This window comes from Echiichthys vipera (assembly GCF_963691815.1).
Source record: "Echiichthys vipera genome assembly, chromosome: 11".
NCBI lineage: Eukaryota > Metazoa > Chordata > Actinopteri > Perciformes > Trachinidae > Echiichthys > Echiichthys vipera.
The window spans coordinates 31,469,439-31,491,900 of record NC_139836.1 but is presented as its reverse complement, the minus strand read 5'-3'; the positions used below and the strand labels follow the sequence as shown (position 1 = coordinate 31,491,900).

At 43.1% G+C, this 22,462-nt stretch overlaps 1 protein-coding gene across 1 annotated transcript in view; it reads left to right on the top strand.

Annotated features, from left to right (window-relative positions):
* Nucleotides 1-8,472, top strand: part of ndst2a (N-deacetylase/N-sulfotransferase (heparan glucosaminyl) 2a) — an 86,965-nt gene extending 78,493 nt beyond the window's left edge. The window contains exons 12-15 of the mRNA XM_083923071.1: nucleotides 3,241-3,411; nucleotides 4,074-4,183; nucleotides 4,361-4,463; nucleotides 4,761-8,472. Of these exons, the coding sequence (XP_083779197.1) occupies nucleotides 3,241-3,411; nucleotides 4,074-4,183; nucleotides 4,361-4,463; nucleotides 4,761-4,886 (510 nt within the window). The 3' untranslated portion in view covers nucleotides 4,887-8,472. The remainder of the gene's footprint in view (nucleotides 1-3,240; nucleotides 3,412-4,073; nucleotides 4,184-4,360; nucleotides 4,464-4,760) is intronic.
* The last annotated feature ends 13,990 nt before the right edge of the window (nucleotides 8,473-22,462 follow it).

The following is a 22,462-nucleotide window of genomic DNA, read 5'->3' as shown; positions in this document are numbered from 1 at the left end:
TGTCAGACAGTTCAGTGCTAGCGAAAGTTACGCAATTTGTCACAAAGCACTCACACACACTCCCTCTCCCCTGTTTCTCCCCCACAACAACCCGAAGCTGAATGTAGCCCGGTCTGCGTCTCCCACAGTAACACAGTGCATCTCCTGCCCAGTTTCACAAGCAACCATCAGAGAGATTTACACAGAAATGAGCCTGAAGCCTCATGGGCCAGGACTTTTCTTCATCAATCAATCATGAACTTGAAGCTTCTGAAGCAGGGCTTTTTTATCAAAACGGGAGCCCGGACCTGAAGCCAGAGATAAGGTCAGGTCAGGTCAGAATCAGAATCAGAAATAATTTAATAATCCTAGGGGGGAATTGTTTTTGTTTCAAACTCTAGCTTTACAAACAAAATATTTAATTCAATTCAATTCAATTCAATTTTATTTATAGTGTCGAATCATAACAAAAGTTATCTCAGGACACTTTACAGAGTAGGTAAAGACCACACTCAATGACTTATTTATGATTTACATAGACCCAACAATTCCTCTGTAGAGTACAGTGGCAACGAAAACCTTCCCTATAACAGGCAGGAACGTCAGACAGACCCAGCTCTGTGGAGGACGGCCATCTGTCTTGACCGGTTGGGGAGGAAGAAAAGGAGAGAGAAAGAGAGAAAAGACACACAGATGGACAGAGAGAGACAGACAGACACACTTCCAGAGATGCAAGCAAAGCCTAACAGTAACTATAATATTTATAGTAATGTGAATATAACGTATATGTTAAGGCAGTTAATACAACAGAATAGTAGAAACAAGCACAGCTAAGGTGACAGAATATGAAAATGATAATAATTATGGTGGCAAACATGATCAATGATGAGTAGTGGCAATAGCAGCTACGATACAGCTACAAATTTTATATTTTATTAAACTAGTGATAGTATATATGAGTAACAGTGATAATAGCAGCAGTAAGCGTCATGTAGGACCACGGCAACAAGCACCACCACAACAACAATATTATACAGATAACTACTTGTACATATTTGTAAAGATCGGTTCTCTCATCAGATTCCTGTCACACAGCTGTCCTTGCAGGTGACAAGCCCCCCCACACACACACACACACACAATTTACAGCCACAACTCCTGGCATGTGTCAGCCATTGAAAGGGCACGTGCACAGTGAAATGGTTAGCGCACTCCCTGGGAAAAAAGGTTATGCACTGCAGTTTCGTCGGCCACCAACGGGGTTCGCTGGTATCACACAAACGACTTTGTCAGGGCAGACAACTTTCATTCTACACCAGGAGATTCTGTCTTTGCTACAGAAAAGGCAATTCGGTCCGTGACAGAGAAGGAAGCAAACTGTTTTTTTTCCAGTTATTTCCTGGTTCCCAAGAAAGACAGCAGGGCTCTGCGCCCAATATTAGACTTGAGACCAGTAAACGCAACATTACAGAAACTCCCTGACGCACCGCCGCCTATTCCAATCAATACGACCGGGAGCTTGGTTCACCTCAGATTTAAAAGACGCCAATTTCCACATTTTAATAGTCGAGAGACACAGGAAATACCTGAGGTTTGCATTTCAAAACAAAAGTTACAAGTTTTGTGTACTACCGTTCTCTCCTCCCGTTCGTACAAACAAGCCTTGTTGACACCCGTCAGAAAGCTGAGTGGGTGTCTAATGGCCTTTGGAGCATGTTTTCTACCGCGTAGCGATGCAGATCGCGGGGGCGGTTCCACAGCGCTGCCTAAAGCCAGGTGGAGACACCTGGTTGGTTGGAAAGGGCTTACTAGGGGTGACCCTGAATAGTCGACGATTCGCTCTGAGAAGCCTGATTCAACTGCCAATCTCATAGTCGAATCGTCGCAAAATGTCCATGAAACAATGGATTATTACATTCTGGCTCTGGGGGTGCTGCATGTCTGATTTGACATATAGATGCTTGGTTTCTCCCAAGAAACCATGATAAATAGCCTCTTTGGGTATAAATATAAGCCTATTAATAAAAATTGTTGTTAAAAATGGGAAACTAACTTGCTTTTGATCTATCTCCTTAATGTAACCCTCTCCCTCGTAGACTAAGTTGCACTATCCAGGATCTGGCACCGTCGGAGTGCATCTTGGCTGGGCTTTAAATCTATCTGGGCGCCAGAAATACAACATTCTGCTACTCTTTAATCAGCAGCATCATTTACTTTGAATATTTGCGCTCAATCCAAAAAAGTCTGACACAGCGCCGTGAAAGTGAAACTACAGTTCTAAATATACCCTCAGCTATTGTCAAATAAGATGCCCCTATCAGAAATCACATCTCTCAGTAACCCTCTGCCTGACACTGGACTCATGAGCAAAAAACAAAAAAACGGATTTGACGATTAGTCTACTTTAGGCAAGACGTGACCAATCAGATTCGACTATGAAAATTTTTAGTCGGGACACCCCTAGGGCTAACACGTAAATATTCAGTGGCTGATCTGGGATCAGAAATATGGCAATAGTACGAACTCTTGTTCTCAACCAGGGTTGTAGCACAACCCAAACGTTCTCTTGCATGTAAACGCTTTATGTGGATTATTATCGAGTTTCTCGTCTCTGCATGTGCCGGGGTTAGAACTCCCCCTACCCAATCCGCGGCACTGGCTTTTAAACTGGAAATAGAATAAACCAGGAAGCAACGGCGCCTAAAAACAATGGAGCGTTTCCTTAAAACCTAGGGATGATTTCGCCATGGCAAGTAACATCACTACCAAGAAGACCAGTTTCTGCCATAATTGTATCCAAAAGTCGGCCGTTTTCCCCCCACTTGTGATTTTGACAAAGATGAACACTGCCCCCCGGGGACAAATAAAGTTTTTTTGAATTGGGGAAATAAAGCCGTATTTCAACCAACTGTATGTTGACGGAGCGTCTCCTACTGTCCCTGAGATTGAGTTACTCCTGTCATTTTCCCATTCAACTCGCTCTCATGTATACGTAGGGAACTTCGATAATCCGGCCATTTTCAGGTTACTGATGTGCATGACACACACACATCAATAGGCGTTTCACACTGTATAAATTAAGTGTGTGTGTGTGTGTGTGGGTGTGGGTGTGTGGGTGTGTGTGTGTGTGTGTGTGTGTGTGTGTGTGTGTGTGTGTGTGTGTGTGTGTGTGTGTGTGTGTGTGTGTGTGTGTGTGTGTGTGTGTGTGTGTGTGTGTGTGTGTGTGTGTGTGTGTGTGTGTGTGTGTGTGTGTCTCCACAGCACCAGAGGGCCCACCAGGACCCTGCAGCCCTCAACAACACTTTCCATGCAGTGGTGACAGCAGGGCCCTCTGCCCCCAGGGACCTGCTGGCCCTTCAGAGACGCTGCCTTAATCCCGGGTCCTACGCTCCTCACCTGGAGCGCTGGCTGCAGCACTACCAGCCCAACCAGGTAACGCACACTGCAGCACTGATCCGGTCTACTTAATTGTCACAGTCAACAGCTGGTTTCCAGATAGTTTGACATAATGTGTCAAATTAGACAAGATGAACGGAATGCATGCTAATGAAAAGAAAACTTATTTTCGGGGGACAGCTCGCCATCAAATCAAATAACGTACTGTACATGGATAACTTTCATTGCTCTGATGTCTCCAACATGTACTGGGCTCTGTTGCTCACTGCAGTCCACTTATAGACTCTACACTTTAGATATGACAGAATATTGAGAGGAAAGCTGAGGAACCTGGGGGGTTTTGTTGCTATGCCAGTTAAGGATATATTATTAACTTAAATGGACTCAAAGCAGGTCTAAGAATTCACAATTCACGTTTCATTTTATTGCAAATGTATATCAGTCATAGGTTATCGACCTCCTTGATAACTATTAATTGGTATCAGCCCTGGAAAAAAATATATCGGTTGAATCCTATTATATACACCATATTTCTTTATTTGACTGAGGAGGACTAGTTTGGGCCAAACATTCTTCTCCAGAAGTGGAAGCAATGAGAAATGAGAGGGTCCTTCTCAGCTTTTGTAGTTGCATGGAAGCAGCTGTAGTTCCTTGTGTCACCCTAATATCATCTGCCACAATGCCACTGTGTGTTGTAGTTGCACATTGTGGATGGGGCCCTGCTGCGGTCCAACCCGGCACTCGTGATGGAGGGAATCCAGAAATTCCTCAGTGTCACTCCCATCTTCAACTACACTCAGGCTCTAACGTTTGTAACACACTCACGCACACACAAAAAAATATACGACCACACCTATACACACTTTTAATCTAGCAAATCTGTATCCTTAAAGGAACCGTTCAACATGTAGTTTAAAGGCTAAAAACAACTTAACAGAGATATGTGAAGGTTGTTACATGAACACACTGTGTGTCTGCGCTACAGGTACGATGACAGTAAAGGTTTCTGGTGTCAGCGAGTGGAAGGAGGTCGACCCAAATGTCTGGGGAAGAGTAAAGGCAGGAAGTACCCAGAGATGGGTCCTGAGGTACAGCTACATTTCACTTGTTCATCACCTTGTACAAAATACAACATGTAATGGATCAATTTGTTTTATTATAACTTTATACAGTAAAACTACACTTAAACACTACAACAACACAATTTTAGGAAATGACTAAGCCTGTTTAAAAATTAAACATGAGCAACTCGTTAAGGTGTGTGTGTGTGTGTGTGCGTGTGTGTGTGTGTGTGTGTGTGTGTGTGTGTGTGTGTGTGTGTGTGTGTGTGTGTGTGTGTGTGTGTGTGTGTGTGTGTGTGTGTGTGTGTGTGTGTGCGTGCGCAGTCGCATGCCTTTCTGGCAGAGTACTATCGGGAGCACAACATGGAGCTGCTGCATCTACTGAATCGGTTGGGCCAACCACTGCCGTCCTGGCTCCGCCAAGAACTCCAGGGCACAAGCTGGAGTTGAGGCAATAAGCTTACACACACATACACACACTCACAAACAGACACAACATAGAAAAGCCCGGACTGGAGTCTGAGGATGACTTGAGGACACTTGGCTCTGGTTTAAAATGGACTACCCGATCTGGAATCAACAGCAGCACACACTCAAAGAGCTACAATGTTTTAGCTGAAGTTACTGGTGCTTCTGTGCCCTGGAAAAAAAAGACAGTACAACGTGATCACTGTCAGAGAACGATTCCAGTGAACTCTCCCTCCAACTACTCATTCTATGCCTACCTTGTGTGAGCACTGGGCAGCCTCAGTCACTGTGTGTTGGACGGGGGTGGCTGCCACTGAATACACCGGTTAGCTGTGGATCCAGAGGACTGGGTGACCAGCGGGTTTAGGGCATAAAGAACCGGTCAGACAGCCTTAATGTGAGGAGAGAAACCGTGTGGATGTGGAGTGTGTGACTGGATACAGGACAAATATGCACAGACACACACGTCTCATCTCACCACAAGAATGATTGTAAATCCTTTTCAAAAGCAGCTGTATATCTTGGGTTTGAGGGGCAGGTTGGAAACAAAGTGTCCATAAGCCTGAAGCAGCCCGACAGACAGATGGTCAACATGTTGGTCCAGATTTCTCTCTTCCACACACAAATCTAACATCACAGCAGATGGGTTGCTGTGTTCAGTTTTATACTCACAGTTTTCCTGTCTGTTCACTGTAGGGACATTTTAAAATGGATTTAGTCCATGTGATGACAGGTCAATTTAAATATCATGTGTTTAGATTTGGTACCTGACTAAAACCCAAGTGTGGTCCAGGCCCCACTCTAACATCCTGTCAGTGAGCAGCTTCATTATTATTCACTAAAGTCAAAAGTCTACCTTTATTTTTAATTGTTTTTATTCTGTTTGTGTCCTCTAAAATGTCTGACATTGACTATAGTCACTTGTGTCTGAGCAAGCAATTTTGTCCGGATTCAGGACGACAAAACTATAGTTACAGTTTGCAGAGCTCTAAGCTTGCGCCTGCCTCTGGAGCTCCGTCCTCCACCTGTGGTGCTCTGCCATGGGCCCTCAAGGCTCTGTGAGACGGCTATCCGCCACAGGGGCTCCACTGCACCGCTACCTTCTGTACGAAGCCGTCTCAAACCATCCTGTTTCGAGAAAAGAGTAGATGTGCTTCCAGCCCCTTACTCTCCATGTAAAAAAAACATGTTAAACAAAAATGTGTCTGGAGGAGGATGTAAGGTTTCCTTCAATGCTAGCTCTAAATTTTACATATACTATATACTGTAGTTTTAAAAAAAATAAACCAGCCATGTTTAACAAATGGAGGGAACCAAACAACAAACTGCTGCTCAAAGGTTGTGCTGTATGCAGGGCTGCACAGAATGTCCCTTTGTACATTCAAAGTCTCTATTGAGGTTTACGTTTGAAGGTTTGAATATCTGTCATCCATATTTTATGACGTCATCATCCTGAAGAAAAAAAACCTTAAACGAAATCCTCGATTTTCTCTTTATTGGAGTTATTGGAAATGTTTGGATCACATGAGCCTGAATCAATCATACACAGCCACTACTGGAATCTACAAATAGTATAATACTGTACAGTATCAGTGTTGCAAAACATAAACTGACACTGTGCACAAATGCAATCTGTAAAAGGAAAGAATACACATGCAAAATATGAATGTCAACATTATGAAACTTCAAACTATTGAGTACAGCCCTAGTTGTACGACTGTATTTTAAGTTATTTGAGCAATGTGACTTTTAATGTTTTCATACCTCTGGAGCAAAACATGAACATCAGGTTTCTCTTCATCTCTGAACAGTATAATGTAATATATCATTTATTTATGAGTGGGTTTTATTGGGCATCCAGTGTTGAGGTAAAACAGTTAGCTTATGGCTGGAGGCTTTGTCCATGCAACAGCTGCTGAGACTCATGGGTATGGATGGGCATTAATAAGAATTTATTGATACCGATTCTGGTATTGATTCTGCTTGTTGGTCCTATTCTTTATCAATTCCTTTAATGATTCCTAAATCGTTTACTGTGTGAAAAAACACAACTGTTTTATTGTCTGTGTGAACACAGTGTAGATGAAATGAGAGAATATCACTACAGCTTTCTTTTTTATTTAGATTTTCTTAGTCAAAGGAAAATTCTGCTAATCCTGCCTGCATGGAGCTGATGTTATTGTAATGGCACACTTTGGACCGTTTCTTCCTCTCCACCATTACTCCTTCTTGTTGCAAATTTTCAACAGCGTAGACACGACATTGACATTTTTTTGCAATGAACTATAAGAAAAACACACCAGCATCAATAAAGATTAGCTCGGAGGCATATGACTCTTTCCAATTCCAATGTTGTTAGTGGTTCTTGATTCCCATCCCTACTTCTTGGTACTGTAGTATGAGCTGGCCAGACAACAAAGTTCAAATATGTATAAGAGACACAGTTTACATCAAAGGGATATTCAAGTGATTCGGTATTGCATTTCTTTTATATTCTAATATTCTTTGTGTCTGGTTAATAACCCCGCCTTTCAAACTTCACGTTCTATTTCTATTCTCCAAGCGGAACTAACCAATGACATCATCAGGGTTATTTTCTCAGACGTGACAAAGCTCCTCCAGAGCCATTGTCAGGGTCCAGACCTTAGAATCTGTCCACTTCTTCTGGCGTCATGACATCGAAGTGCGCTTTATCAACTGAAAGAACAGTCGTGCCAATGTGTGCTGGTGGAGGATTGCCGACTAGCCAATCAGCATCATTGGCAGGAGGAATTCAGCTTCACTATTGTGAAGCTGTGTATTTACATATAAAGCACTCACTGGCCAATCACAACAAAGTTAGTTAAACTTGTGCTTAGGGGTTAGCCTACTGCATCACTGCCATAAAGGCTTTTGTTGTGGAAAGCCTAGAAGAGCTACACTGTTCAATTATTTCATCCCCATTCAAGTTAGCATAGCGCTGAACCAAAAGGGAGTAAACTTGGCCCTGAAGTCTCTTGTAATTGGTTAGGGCAAATCTGATTCCCTCCCCCTTTGAAATTAGTTAAGAATGCAGACAATGTCAGATTGAAGATGGAAACGGAGTGAAACTAGACAAAACCAGGAGCGCAGAAGACATGTTCCAACAGTTTAAACCATGACTGGCACATTGACCTCCACATGAATAATACAGAGTGAACTTAACCAACGTGGACAGTGGTTAACAGTGTTATTTTGTCTAAAGTGTTCTTTTTATTTATGTTGTCATCAATCAAGAAGGGTTTTCACCATTCTTATAGTGATGACTAGTAAAGCAGCTTCACAGTGATCCTGACATGATGTGGTCAAGGAGGCAGTCCTGGACCAGAGCCATTTCAAACCTACTGTGGGTCTGTTTTTGACTGTGGGGCTGGAGAGACCCAACACAGAATGCTAACCACGTCTCACACACACACTTGTCTCCATCCGGGGAGAGTAACCCACGACAGGACCGGATAACCAACATGGGAGCCAGTATGGAGACAGCTGCTGTCTTGTTCTGTTTGTTTTGTATAAATGTCAAAAAGGCCAACACTGTATAATCTCGAATAAACACATTGAGAGGTTGTAAATTGTCTTTTTTTTTTTTAAATGTTTTACCTTCATCCAACAGGCTCATAAAAAACACCTACAGGACACATGTTATTAAAGAAAGCTTTAAACACATAATCTGTAAGATGTTCCTCTTGTTAATCGTCTTTTAAGTTCCTATCTATCAAAGAGTGAGTTCAAACAATGGTGATTGATCATATGACCCACCAATGAAAGCACTTGTTGCCTCTTTGATGAGTATTCACATCTGTGTGTCTGTGGAGACATTCCCCCTCTAAATGTAAATACACCACCATGTTAGTGACTCTGCTGACAGCTGTTGGTCTGCTGGTGGAGATCGTCACTGCCGGTTATGCTGTGTTCACTTGTAATCGGGAACTTCAACTATTGAGTCAGGCTTGTAGTAAGGACATAAGTGTAATAGGAACATGTATTTGTATGTATGTAAGACGGGTACATATAGAGAGGTGTATGTGTTTCAATAAAGTTAACAAAAGAGGAAAAAAAGTCAACACGCATAGTGACCATGAACGTGACAAGATTGAGGCTCTGATAGAACAGGCTCACCTGCAGTTACATCTTACCGCTACAGAGGCCGCTAGAAACAAGGTATCTCAAATGTAATGGATTTTAGAAGTAAATGGAGGACAACATACAGTGAGTTGATCCACTATTGGACTGGACATGCTGAAGTGTTACAATGACTGCAATTGCGTAATTTCCTGTGCTTGCAGCTATTTATGAGTCAGGCCTATAAATCAAGCCTAAACCTGAACTAAATTGTAGCGGACCCTTGGCGTCAACAAAATGAAGGGGAGAGATTCTGACGGGTGCTTAATTTTTATTGTTTGCTGTAGCACCGTGAAAACTATGAAAAGTAAATACAGAAAGAAAATAAAGAGGTTAGATTAAACGAATAAAACATTTGATTTACAATTTCCAAATCCTCAATACAATCATTTCCCTGAATGGGTTCAACCACCCGTCCCAACTGCCACTGGTTTCTGGGGAGAAAGTCATCCTTGATGATGACAACATCATTAACTTTTAGGTTGCGTCGAGGCACATGCCACTTCTGCCGTGTAGAAATATTCAAGAGGTATTCCTTCTTCCATCGACTCCAAAACTGTTCAATCAAATATTGCACTCGTTGCCACCGTTTTGTTGCATACATGTCTTCCCTTAAAAATTTCCCAGGGGGTGGGAGAGCAACCTTTGACTTTATCAGGATGAGATGGTTGGGCGTCAAGGGCTCCAGTGATGTGGGATCATTGATTCCATCTGTATTCAGTGGGTGACTGTTAACAATGGCCATAGCTTCATAGAACAAAGTTCGAAGTGAAGCATCATCTAGTCTACCAGGACAGAGAGAAAGAGTGGCCCTCAACACATTTCTAACGGTTCGGATTTGGGGTTCCCAAACACCACCGGCATGACTTGCTGCAGGAGCGTTGAAGATGAACTCACATTGTTTATCAGCCAGGTAAACCTCGAGTTGAGTGATGTCACACTGTTTGAGTGCCTCTCTGAGCTCATTCTTGGCTCCCACAAAATTTGTTCCCTGGTCACAATGGAGTTGACGTACTGCTCCTCTGAGGCTAATGAAACACCTTAAAGCATTGATAAATGTGTCTGTCGACAGATCCTCCAACATTTCAATGTTAACAGCTCGGGAAGAGAGGCAAGTTAGGATCAATCCATACCTCTTATATTCTTTGCGTACTCTCTTGATGATGAACGGGCCAAACACATCCATACCACAGTGTGTGAATGGTGCTAATACCTCAACTCGTTCCCTCGGAAGCTCAGCCATACGCTGCTCCTCTACTGGGCGTCGGAGTTTCCTACACCTCACACAGTTGTATATCAACTTGGTGACAGATTTGCTCCCACCAATAAGCCAAAACCCATTGGCTCTGAGCTCCATTTGAGTTTGACTTCGACCTTGATGGCAAATTCTGTCATGATAATGGGACAGAATGAGCTTGGTAATGTGAGAGGTTTTTGGAAGGATGACTGGGTGTTTTAGTTCTTGACTGAGAGATGATTGCTTTAGCCTCCCACCAATTTGAAGTAAGCCCTTATCCACAATAGGATCAAAGCGGAAAAGAGGACTGGAACTAGGGAGACTACCTCCTCTTTCAAGGGTTTTTATCTCTTGGGGAAATGCTTGCTGCTGAGCGAGTTTAATGACCACCTCAGCTGCTCTCTCTCGTTCTTCAACAGTCACATGATTACCTTGATGTCCTCGCTTGGATGCTAGCCTCTTAATTCTTGCAACAACCTTAAGGAGCCTTATCCAAGATGAAAATCGGCTCAAACTGCTGAGCATGTTGTTCGAGTCACTGGTGGTGGTAGTGGCTACATTCACTTGAACTGCTCTAACTGCAGGGACACCCACCAGCAGTTCAGTAGAAAAGTTAGGTCTAGGTTTCACTTCTTGCTCCCACAGGAATTTGGGTCCTGACATCCAGCTTGTTGAGGAGATGCCAGAGACATGAAGGCCTCTAGAGGCATGGTCGGCTGGGTTTTCTGATGTATCAACATAATGCCATTGACCAGGATCTGTTTTTTCCTTTATCACTTCGAGGCGATTTGCGACAAACACGTGAAACCTTCTTGAGTCATTATGGATGTATGCCAACACAACTTGAGAGTCTGTCCAAAAGAACTCCTCATCGATTTTCATTTCCAGTTCAGTTTTCAACATGGCACTTGTTCTGGCAGAGACTACAGCAGCAGAAAGTTCCAGTCTTGGAATGCTCGTAATTTTTGTAGGCGCTACTCTTGCCTTGGCCATCACAAGGCTACAGTAGATTTCATGTCTGTCGTTGATCTATCATACATAGGAACATGCACCATAACCAACATTACTGGCATCTGAGAAGTGGTGCAGTTCCGTCCTCATGATGTCACCAAAGTTTTGTAGGTGATAGCATCTGGGTATCTTGACTTCTTTCAGTTTCTGGAGACGACCTTTCCACTCCTTCCACCGTGAGTATACATCCTCAGGAAGGGGCTCATCCCATCCCTCACCCATGCGACACAATTCCTGTAAAATGCACTTTCCACGTAAGGCGAAAGGGGAGACAAAGCCCAGTGGATCATACACGGAGGCAACGACTGAAAGTATACCACGGCGAGTAGAAAGTTGGTCCTTGAAGTTGACATTGAAACTGAAGGTGTCATGTTCTATTGACCACTGAATGCCAAGCGCGCACCCCACTGATAGAATAGAATAGAATAGCCTTTATTGTCATTGCATTTGCATACAACGAAATTGGAGTGCTACTCCCCCTTGGTACATTTTTAGAAAAATAATATATAATAAAACAATAAGCAAAGTATAATATAAGCAATAAACAAACAATATAGTATAAACAATATAATAATGTGAACGGTATAAACAGATGGGAACAGTATAAACAGATGGGGAACAGTATAAACAGATGGGGAACAGTATAAACAGATGGGTGGAGAACAGAAACTATACTAAAATAAAATATGTATATTTATGGTGGAGCATGTTATTGCACAAGAGTTTTAAAGTGGCTTTTTCAGTTTAAAGTGGCTTTGTTAAGTTATTTAGATTCTAAATTTTAAATCTGATCAATGTGATCAATATTTGTTACATTTGAGGTAGTTTGTTTCGTTGTTTTATTTTTTGTTATTTATTTTTGTGGTGTTCAGTTGGAGGTTGTTTACTGAACACCACGTCGTCAGTCTGTTTACCTCGTCCCTGTAGTCGGACTCGTCTCCCCCTGAGATGAGCCCAACCACTGTGGTGTCGTCGGCAAACTTGATGAAGGTGTTTGAGAGATGGGTCGGGGAGCGGTCGTGTGTGTATAGGGTGAATAGAAGGGGACTCAATACACATCCCTGTGGAGAGCCTGTGCTGAGGGTGATCGCAGTGGAGATGTGAGGGCCAAGTCTGACAGACTGTGGTCGGTTTGTCAGGAAGTCTTTAATCCAGTGGCAGATGGGGGTGGAGAGGCCCAGGTGAGAGAGTTTCATCACCAGGATCTCTGGGATGATGTGGTTGAATGCTGAGCTGAAGTCCAGGAAGAGCATCCTCACGTAGCTCCCCCTGTGCTCCAGGTGGCTCAGCGTGGTGTGGAGTGCTGTGGTGATGGCGTCCTTGGTGGATCTGTTTGCCCTGTAGGCAAACTGATGGGGATCCAGAGTGGGAGGCAGACAGGCCCTGATGTGCTGAGAGACCAGTCTTTCAAAGCACTTCATGACTACAGGCGTGATTGCAATGGGTCTGTAGTCATTGGGGCTCTCCACTGCAGTCTTCTTGGAGACGGGGATGATTGTGGAGGCTTTGAGGCAGGGTGGTATGGTGGCCTGTGCCAGGGACTGGTTAAAAATCCTTGTGAAGACTCCAGTCAGTTGGTCCGCGCACGCTCTGAGCACCTTGCCAGGTACTCCGTCGGGGCCGGCCGCCTTCCTGGGGTTCACTGTCCTTAGCACTCGTCCCAATTCATGTTCCTGAAATGACAGTGTGGCGGTGCTGGAGGGAGGTGGGAGTGGTGTGGCTGCTGAGGACCTGTCTGTCTCGAAGCGGGCAAAGAAGAGATTGAGCTCCTCTGCCAGCGAGGCGTCATCTTTTCTTTGATGTCACATCTAGGCCGAGATCATGGGATTTAGTGGTTGTCGCCCTTTCTGAGGGATCAACACAGCTGAGAACTTCTTGCCTGTTTGAGTTAAACTTATGCAAATGAAAGTCTCCCTTTTTACACAAGCTGAGCTTCAACAATCAAGTCCTTGGCTTGTTTGATTGAAGGAACACTGGTCAGGCCATCATCTACATAAAAGTTCTTCTCAACAAAAGCTGAGGCTGAAGAATGAGCAAATTTATATTGCTGTGCTAAATACTTCAGGCCGGGATGAGTCAGCACCAAAAAGGTGAACTGCCATCTGATATTCCTGGGGTTCTGTTTCCAAATCTCCATGCTCCCACCAGAGAAACCTCAGATAGTTCCGTACTCTAGGTGGAACAAAAAACTGATGAAACATCCTTTCAATGTCACATACCACTGGCACAGCTTCCTTTCGGAAACGACAAAGGACTCCTACCAGTAAGTTAATGAGGTCTGGACCAGTCAGGAGAGTGTCATTGAGGGACACTCCATGGAACTTTGCTGAACAGTCAAAAACCACCCTCAACTTGTCTGGTTTTTGCGGGTGGTATACACCGTGATGAGGTATGTACCACACAATCTCTCCCTCAGCCATGGGAGGGGCTGGCTCTGCATCGCCTCTGCTGATAATTTCCTCCATAAAGGTCTTATAGTGATCATAATACTGCTTATTGTTCTTCAGTTTCTTCCTTAAATGTTGCAGACGAACAGTGGCAAGCCTTTTGTTATTTGGCAATAAGGGCAAAGTGCCACTCTTAAAGGGGAGGGGGAGCTCGTAATGCCCATCTTCTCTCTGCTTTATGTTGTCGCTAAGGTGTTGGATGAAGCGGACATCGTCTTGTGATACATACTTGTCTTCATATCCCCTAATTAAAATCTGACTCAAGAATTTTAAGAATGTCGGCAGCTAATGGCATTGGCATTTCCTTCACTGCAACTCTATGTACAAAGCTCTGGCTTCCCGGTCTGTCAAGATGGGGATACGATGATCCTGTTATACTCCACCCAAGCTCGGTTCTCTGTGCGAAGGGCTCATTTTCATCACCTCTGATGACATCCAGAGGTACTAATGCTAATGGACAATCATATCTGATCAACAATCCCACTTCGCAGTCTTGCAGTGGTGAGAGTTTGTCAGCCAGATGTCTCAGGTGTGGCCACTGCAGCGCTGTCTTGTCAGTTGGGATATGAGATCTTTCTACTGGGATAAAATCCCTAGAGTAAGCCTTAAATAGCTGAACATGAGTTTCAGAGTGGATTCCTCTAATTTGCAAACCTTGTGCAATCTTGCTTGATATGATAGTGTTGACAGCCGTCATTGTGCTTAACTTCAATTGAACAGATGATGCCTTCACGTTAAGTTCCTTGAGCAAATCTTCCAAAATAAAGGTCGAATCACTCTGTGTATCAAGTAAAGCATAGGTGAGAAGCTCTCTGCGTTGCTCCTTCACTGATGACAAAAATACAGGTACAATATTAGAGGTGGAGGAAGAACTTTGAGTGACGGTATGGGACAATACATTGTGGACTTCCTGACTTCTGCCATCTTCTGTGGAAGTAAGATTTTGCGCCAAGGCTGCCATGGATGCGTTTCCCTTCTCTTCATGCAGGCAGGTTGGATGGCGCCGCCCACATGTACTGCATGTGTGTCGCCTTTTGCAGTCCTTTGTGAAATGCCCCTTCCACAGGCAGCTAAAGCAAAGTTGGTTTTCTCAAAAGAATGCCCTTTTGTCTTCAATGGGTCATTCTGCAAAGGTGGGGCACTTAGCTACGCCATAGGTTTCATCCTCGCAGACTGGGCAAGGTGGTTTTGATTTAAAATAAGCCGTTCTATGCATACCAGTAGAAGAATTATTAGACAGGGTGCTAGTATTCAGAGTATGTGCTCTTTTAGGTACTCTGTCATCCATGGCTTTGGAGTTCATCAGAAATGGGGAGGCGATGGGATTGCATGCTATCCGGGCTTCCTTTTGCATGAAATCTGTAAAATTTGAAAAGCTTGGATATTCACCAGATGCGTCCAACTCATCAACAACAATCCTACTCCATCGGCGCACGATCCAGTCTGGTAATTTCTTCAGTAATTTATGGTTTTCCTGACAATCATTTAAGATGGCTAATCCTCTAACATTGGGGATTGGCCTCAGCACAGCCTTTTAAGAAGCCTGCAAGTTCTCTGAGGGCTGGAGGGTCACTTCCACTGATTTTGGGCCATTTCATAAGCTTGTCCCGAAAGGCCTTTTGAACGATGAAAGGATTTCCATATCTTTCCTGCAACAATGTCAAAGCGCTGTTATAGGCATCTTCAGAATTCCTATAAAAGAATCCTTCCACAGCCTTGCATGCTTCTCCTGCAAGATAGTGTTTAAGATAAAGCATCTTTTCACAAACTGGGAGGGGCTTCTGATCAATAAGGGCCATAAAGGAAATCTCCCAGTCAATAAATTTTAAAGGGTCACCTGCGAATGTTATCAGTTCAGGGGGAGACAGCCTGCTTACACTTACGCTTGCAATGGCTTGGGCTAGATTGGCTGTGTCTTGACTTGTTGTTTCAGGAGGTGTCTGAGCTTGGAATGGCACAGCCCGTGGGTTAAGTGAATAGCTGGACTCCACTTTTTGGTGCAGAGAGAGGATCTCAGCCGGCTCACCCTCTTCTCCATGATTCTGCACACTGCCTTCAAAATTTTTATAGGCTCTCACCCGGGCAGCTGCCACTTCCACCTAATTTTCAGCTTCTAGCTGTCTTAGACTCAACTTCTCTTCTTCTCGTTTTAAGTGCATTTCAGCCTCCTTCTGTTTTTTTTCTGCCAACATTTTTGCTTCACTCTGTTTCCATTCATTTTCCATTTTGCACGATTTTGTTTGTTGAGCTTGAATCTTTTGCATTGCCTTTGCCCTTTCCAGTTTTACTGCGAGCTCTGCTTCAGCCTCGGCTCGTTTGCTAGAGACTGTGGAGAGAGCAGAATGGATTGAGGGTGTCTCGGTTTTCTGCTTTGCCTTTTCCAGTTTTAGTGAAGGCTCTGCTTTGGCCTCAGCTTGTTTGGAATGAGTAGAGGAATGGACTGAGGACGCCTCTGAAATTACTGTCTCTGTGTTGGTGTATCCAAAAATGGAGCCATGATAATTTTTGTTTAGGGTCTCCCTCACCCTCTCTTTCTCCAATTCGTCATTAAACGCCTCTTCAATAGTTTCCTATCTTTTACACACAATGTCACAGATCTCAGCTGTGAGGGAGATGCAGGCATCCATTTTCTTAGTAATTTCTGGGGTGGAAACGCAGTTGTTCACACACTGTGTCATGTTTGGTTTTTATGGTTTGTTGGATGTTATCAAGGTCATCTAGTGCACAAAATGCCTTCAGTTTCGTTCTGGAGTCCCTTGCTGTTTGTTTCCAAAAGTTGTATGCCTTCCTGAAGTCTTTCTTATATTGTTTAGCCTTCTCTTCCCACAACTCTCGGCCCTTATCTCTTAAAGTTCTTTCACGGGAGCTGGACCTGGATGGTTGACCCTTGATTTTATCCACCCCATGTGATTTAAGTGACATTTTGAGTGTTTGTTTTGTTTTGTTATTTTTTTTGTTTGTTTTCTAAGGTTGTGTTCAGAATTAGGCCATGGTCCTTTTAGTTCACAAAGTAGCACGTTCACAAAGTTCTTGACAAAAATATATCAAACTGTGACCAAAATTAACACACAATTGCTATCAGCATCAAAGGTTATATTGCACTTTACCCTTTCAGCCTTTTCATTTAAAAGGACATTGTAAATGTATCATTCAGGGATGGAAAATACGTGGGCTACTGTAACCTTTACCAAACATTTAACTCTTAACCCCTGATAACCAACTTATGGGTTTATTTCTTGACATTTAATTCAAAGAAGACATGAAGTGTGTTGCTCCATTTTCTTGCTATCTCCCGTTTCTTTATTGATTCAGTCCAGTGTCTCTCACTGCATTTGCTGTACCTTTAATGGTTGGGCATTGTTCCTTTACTGATGTTGTCCATGTGCGAAGGTTGTAGGCTGCGTCGGCGGCTGATGTCGGGTGACATAGGAGAATGGCTCGGACGTGATGGTCGAATTTTCACTGTAGTGGACCCTTGGCGTCAACAAAATGAGGCGGAGAGATTCTGACGGGTGCTTTAGCACCGTGAAAACTATGAAAATTAAATACAGAAAGAAAATAAAGAGGTTAGATTAAGCACATGAAACATTTGATTTACAATTTCCAAATCCTCAATACAATCGCCCCCATTCAGTAATAAAATACAAAAGAGATACATTTATTAGAAAATGTTTACAGTCATTGTTAAAACTTGATCAACCAAAAATAAATCTAGACACCCCGAGGATAAAAGTAATTGCCCAAAATTTGAGTTTCACATACCTCATTCCACTTCACCAAGGGAGCTAATTGTTTGTATGTTGGAGGTGCTGTTTGGAAAGCCATCTGCCTCCTAATAACAATAAACAAACTTAAGACAGACTGCAGCAACCTAATCAACATGAAGATGGTATGTGATTACAATACATGGATCAAATCAAACATACTGACACAAACAATCCAGACGAAGAAAAGGCCCAGCGGAGACAATGGAGAAGGCGATTGAGATGCGCACAGGTGAAGATACGCCTTTTATACCTTGCTAGAACTGGCCACTAGTTGGCAGTCGTGGATCATTCACATGCTCCACAAACTGGGCTGAGGTGACAGCCTAAAACAATGTATTGTTCTTTACATAAATTATAATTCATTTGAAAGTCTTGTTCTTAGTCTTTCACATTCAACCTGGAAAACTGTGCAGCCAATCATACTAGTTATAGTGTACCACGCTCCTGGTCCATACTCTGAATTTCTATCAAAATTCTCAGAGTTTCTGTCAAATTTAGTCCTTAAATCTGATAAAGTAATCATTGTAGGAGATTATAATATTCATGTGGACGATAATGACAGCCTTAGTACTGTGTTTATCTTTTTATTAGATTCAATTAAAATTTGTGGTGGGACACAATTAAAAAAATGAATCTAATTACTTAGGGCACACTCACACTGTCCTTCCGCAAGGGGCCAAAACAGGTTTTTCGGGTAGAGCCAAGTGCGTTTGAGTGCAACCGCTCCGCGTCTAGCTGTGGCCAGTTTGCCGTCCACAGCCCTTTTGAGAGAGGTGGGCTTTTGTAGAGCGCGTTTGCACATGTACGAGCACGAGCGTGCACACGTGTACGAGCACGACGCCTACGGCGGCTCTCACGTCATTTTATGTGCGCCTGTTCGGACATAGAAAAAAAAAACAAGACGGACCATGTGCGGACATTTAACAACACTCCTTCTGGAGCAGGGACAGGGAGGCCATGAAGGCAGCAGAGCAGGAGGTGAAACACTGTGTGAGGGAAGCTAAGGACAGCTATAGGAGAAAGGTTGAGGAGAAATGAGGGAGAAAAACAGAGGGAGGTCTAAGAAGGTGTGAGGACCATTACAGGTCACAACACAAAGATCAGAGCTACAGGGGGGGACAACGGAGAGGGCGAACAAGCTGAATGACTTCTTCAACAGGTTTAACCAGCCCTTGCCCCCACCCCCACCCTCACTGCAGACATCTCTCCTTCTTCCTTCTACACCCCTCCCCCCTGACACCACAACACCCCCTCCTCCTCCTCCACCTCAAGACAATCCCGCCTCACATCACCACAGACCAGGTCAGAGGACAGCTGTGGAAGCTCCAGCCCAGGAAAGCAGCAGGCCCGGATAAAGTGTGTCTGAGACTACTGAAGACCTGTGCTGCAGAACTGGGGGAACCACTCCAACGGACCTTCAACCTTAGCCTGCAGCTACGAAGAGTGCCTACCCTCAAGAAGACATCCTGCATCATTCCCGTTCCCAAGAAGAACAGGCCCAGCAAGCTGAATGACTTCCGACCGGTGGCACTCACTTCACACCTGATGAAGACGTTGGAGCTGCTCTTCCTCAGCCTCCTCAGACCCCAGGTACAACACGCCCAGGACCGCCTGCAGTTTGCGTACCAGCCAGATGTTGGTGTGGAGGATGCCATCCTCTATATGCTGCACCGAGTCCACTCCCATCTGGAGGGAAGCGGCACAGCAGGGATTCTCTTCTTAGGGCGCACTCACACTGTCCGTCTGTACCGTGTCCCGGGCTTTAGGGTATCTGTCTCCCCCTCCCTCTGCCCCCGGGCGCCAGGCCCGTTTGTACTCACACTGCCTGGGCCTCGCGTGAATGCTTCTTGCCTGTCTATACATCATCAAGCCGTAACACGTCACACACATTGATGACGTCATCGCGATGCGTCGCTTTGTTTACAAATCTTTCCATAGACCTCGGAATTTTTGTGCGTCTTGTCTAACTGTTTTTGAATATTTTCATCGGACCAAATCTGCAGTAAACACCTCCGCATCACACCAACGTGAACCTTTCGCCGCCATTGTTTTAAATGTCCGCGCATTGTCCGTCTTTATTTTTTTTTTCTATGTACGAACAGGCGCACATAAAATGAAGTCCTTAACACGTGTCAAAAAGCATGTTTGAAAGTTATGGCAGGCCTACTGTGCCACAATTTCGCGCGTGACTTTGCGCGTCCTGCAACAAGTTCTGACCGACTTTGCGCATCCCGGAACGCGCTCTGACCGACTTTCAAACGCGCTTTTGGACGCGTGGAAGGAAGCGTTAAGTACTCCTCTAGGACGCGTTGCATATTAAACAGTCAGATGCTAATGATCTCCTCCCCTCGATTTTCTCAGCCAATAGATTTGAACTGCTTTCCACCTATCATATGTCAGGGAAAACCGACCACATCAGTCGATGCCAAATCTCCTTTGGGCAGATCTTTGTTCAAATACTACTATTACAGACTACTACAGGACTACTTGTTTATGGTGTTTGTTTAGTGTTTAGTGTGCTTGAAAAAAAATCACATATCTAACATTTGTGGACATTTTGTGTTGTGTTTAAAGATATTTTATTATATTTTTGCTATTTATGTCTTCTTGACAGTAGTATGGAAAGAGTGTCAGTTTGTGACGCAGTTCCCTACTGAGGTGCAGCTTCAAATCCCACTTAATGCATCACTCTTCCACGCTGTCTGTTATGCTGGTAATAATATAATATATGTACGTAACGTACAGTAATCATCTTCAATTTGTTGAAATGTAACAGTCGTAATGTTGAAAGTTTAAATCTTAAAATGTTCAAAGTTTCCCCTTAAAAAATAATAAGAAATATGTGGAAAGAGGTTTGACATTTGACATTATTATGGGTAATTAGTGTTTTTTAAACAAGAAATGTGAATATCATCTTGATCTTGTCTCGTCTTCTCTTTTGATTATGGTAGATATGAGTTACAGAGAGGTGTGTGCAAGTGTTTTCTATACATTATTTTCTTAAGTATTTGAACAAAAAATCTGAATGCAGTATGTGGACTAAAATACTAAAGTAAAACACAACTTGACATAATTATTATTAAAATGACACATAGTTGTAAATGAATGAATCCTGTTGTTAATCAAACAGTCTTAACAGGGAGCACATATATCTGGATGGACCACAAATGATGAAGGGCAGCTGGATATAAAGTGAATGCATGTTTCCCCAGCACCAGTTACTATCAGTGCAGTGTGAGGTCATGCAAACTACCAGAGTGGACATGTCTCAACAATGGGCAGAAGTGCACAAACATGTGCAAATTACAAACCTGTGCCAACCAATGCAGTGAGGAAGAGCCCCCCTGCACACCTGACAGACTCAGATGTAGATGATGATGTTGATTAAAAAAATTAGGGCCTTTCATAAATGACCCTCTGTGCACTATGATATTCAGTGACATTTTAACATTTCTTCTGTTCTCCTCTGTTATGCCACCTGTGATTAGCAATGTTGTTATTTTTAAGCTGATTTTGTTCTGCTTAATTATGCTGCTATAGGCCTAGTCTGCCGGGGGATAATACTTTTCCAGATACTCTGAGCTTCTCTCCTCTCTGTTTGTTTTCATTCATGTCTCATCAATGCATGTTACTAATTCAGCTTCTTCCCCGGAGTTGTTTGTGCTTTGTCGTCTCGCAGGTCTCTGCTGATCGTGGTGGTGCCTGCTGCCGTGGTCCTTCATGACGCTTCTTGCTACTATTATAATCTATAACCTTAGCTGTGCTTGTTTCTACTATTCTGCTGTATTAACTGCCATAACATATAAGTCATATTCACATTACTATAGATATTATTATACTTACTGTAAGTGTGTCTGTCTCTGTCTTTGTGTCTGTCTTTGTCTTTCTCTGTCCATCTGTCCGTCTTTTCTCTCTTTCTCTCTCCTTTTCTTCCTCCCCAACCGGTCAATACAGATGGCCGTCCTCCACAGAGCTGGGTCTGTCTGACGTTCCTGCTTGTAATAGGGAAGGTTTTCGTTGCCACCGTACTCTACGGGGGAATTGTTGGGTCTTCGTTTATCATAGAGTGTTGTCTTTACCTAGTCTGTAAAGTGTCCTGAGATAACTTCTGTTATGATTTGCCACTATAAATAAGATTGAATTAAATTGAATTAAACTGTGATTTGGCTTGTGCTGAATTTATAATGCATTGTTAATCTGTTATATGTTCTGCTTCACACAGGATGATTGTACAGAGTGTATACATCCGTATACTTTGTTTTCATCTCATTTTGTTGGAGATGTCTTCTTGCCCTGCCCCAGACGGGATGATGATTCCATAATTTAGTGTCATATTAAAGTTGGCTTGTTATGCTGCTTTTAGTTGGTAATTATTTCCTGTGTCTGTAAACAGTCTGCTGTGCTGTCAATGACGTCTGAGTTGCCATCTATCTATCTATCTATCTATCTATCTATCTATCTATCTATCTATCTATCTATCTATCTATCTATCTATCTATCTATCTATCTATCTATCTATCTATCTATCTGTATAGACATATATATGTTTCTCTTTCTCCATTTATATACATTTAATATATATATATTTATGTATCTATAATGTATGAAATATTATCATAAGTGTTCTTTTCATGCATATAATCAAAAGTGTTTTGCTCCAAAGAGTTGGGTCCAAAGTATGTGCCAGCATGTCTGCGGTGGAAATCTTGAGTGGAAGATATAACAGGTATATAACTGGTTAGTGATTAACTGTTTGAAGCTTGTTGAGCAAAGACCACCTGTGGCCTTGTGGAAACCTTGAGTGGAAGATATAACAGGTATATAACTGGTTAATGATTATTCATGTACTCTTTTGTAACTGGTTAAATGATTATTCATGTACTCTTTAATAAAAAGACACGGAGGGGAGCAGATGTCAGAAGAAAATTGCAGAGGGACAAGCCAGGCAGAGCTTGT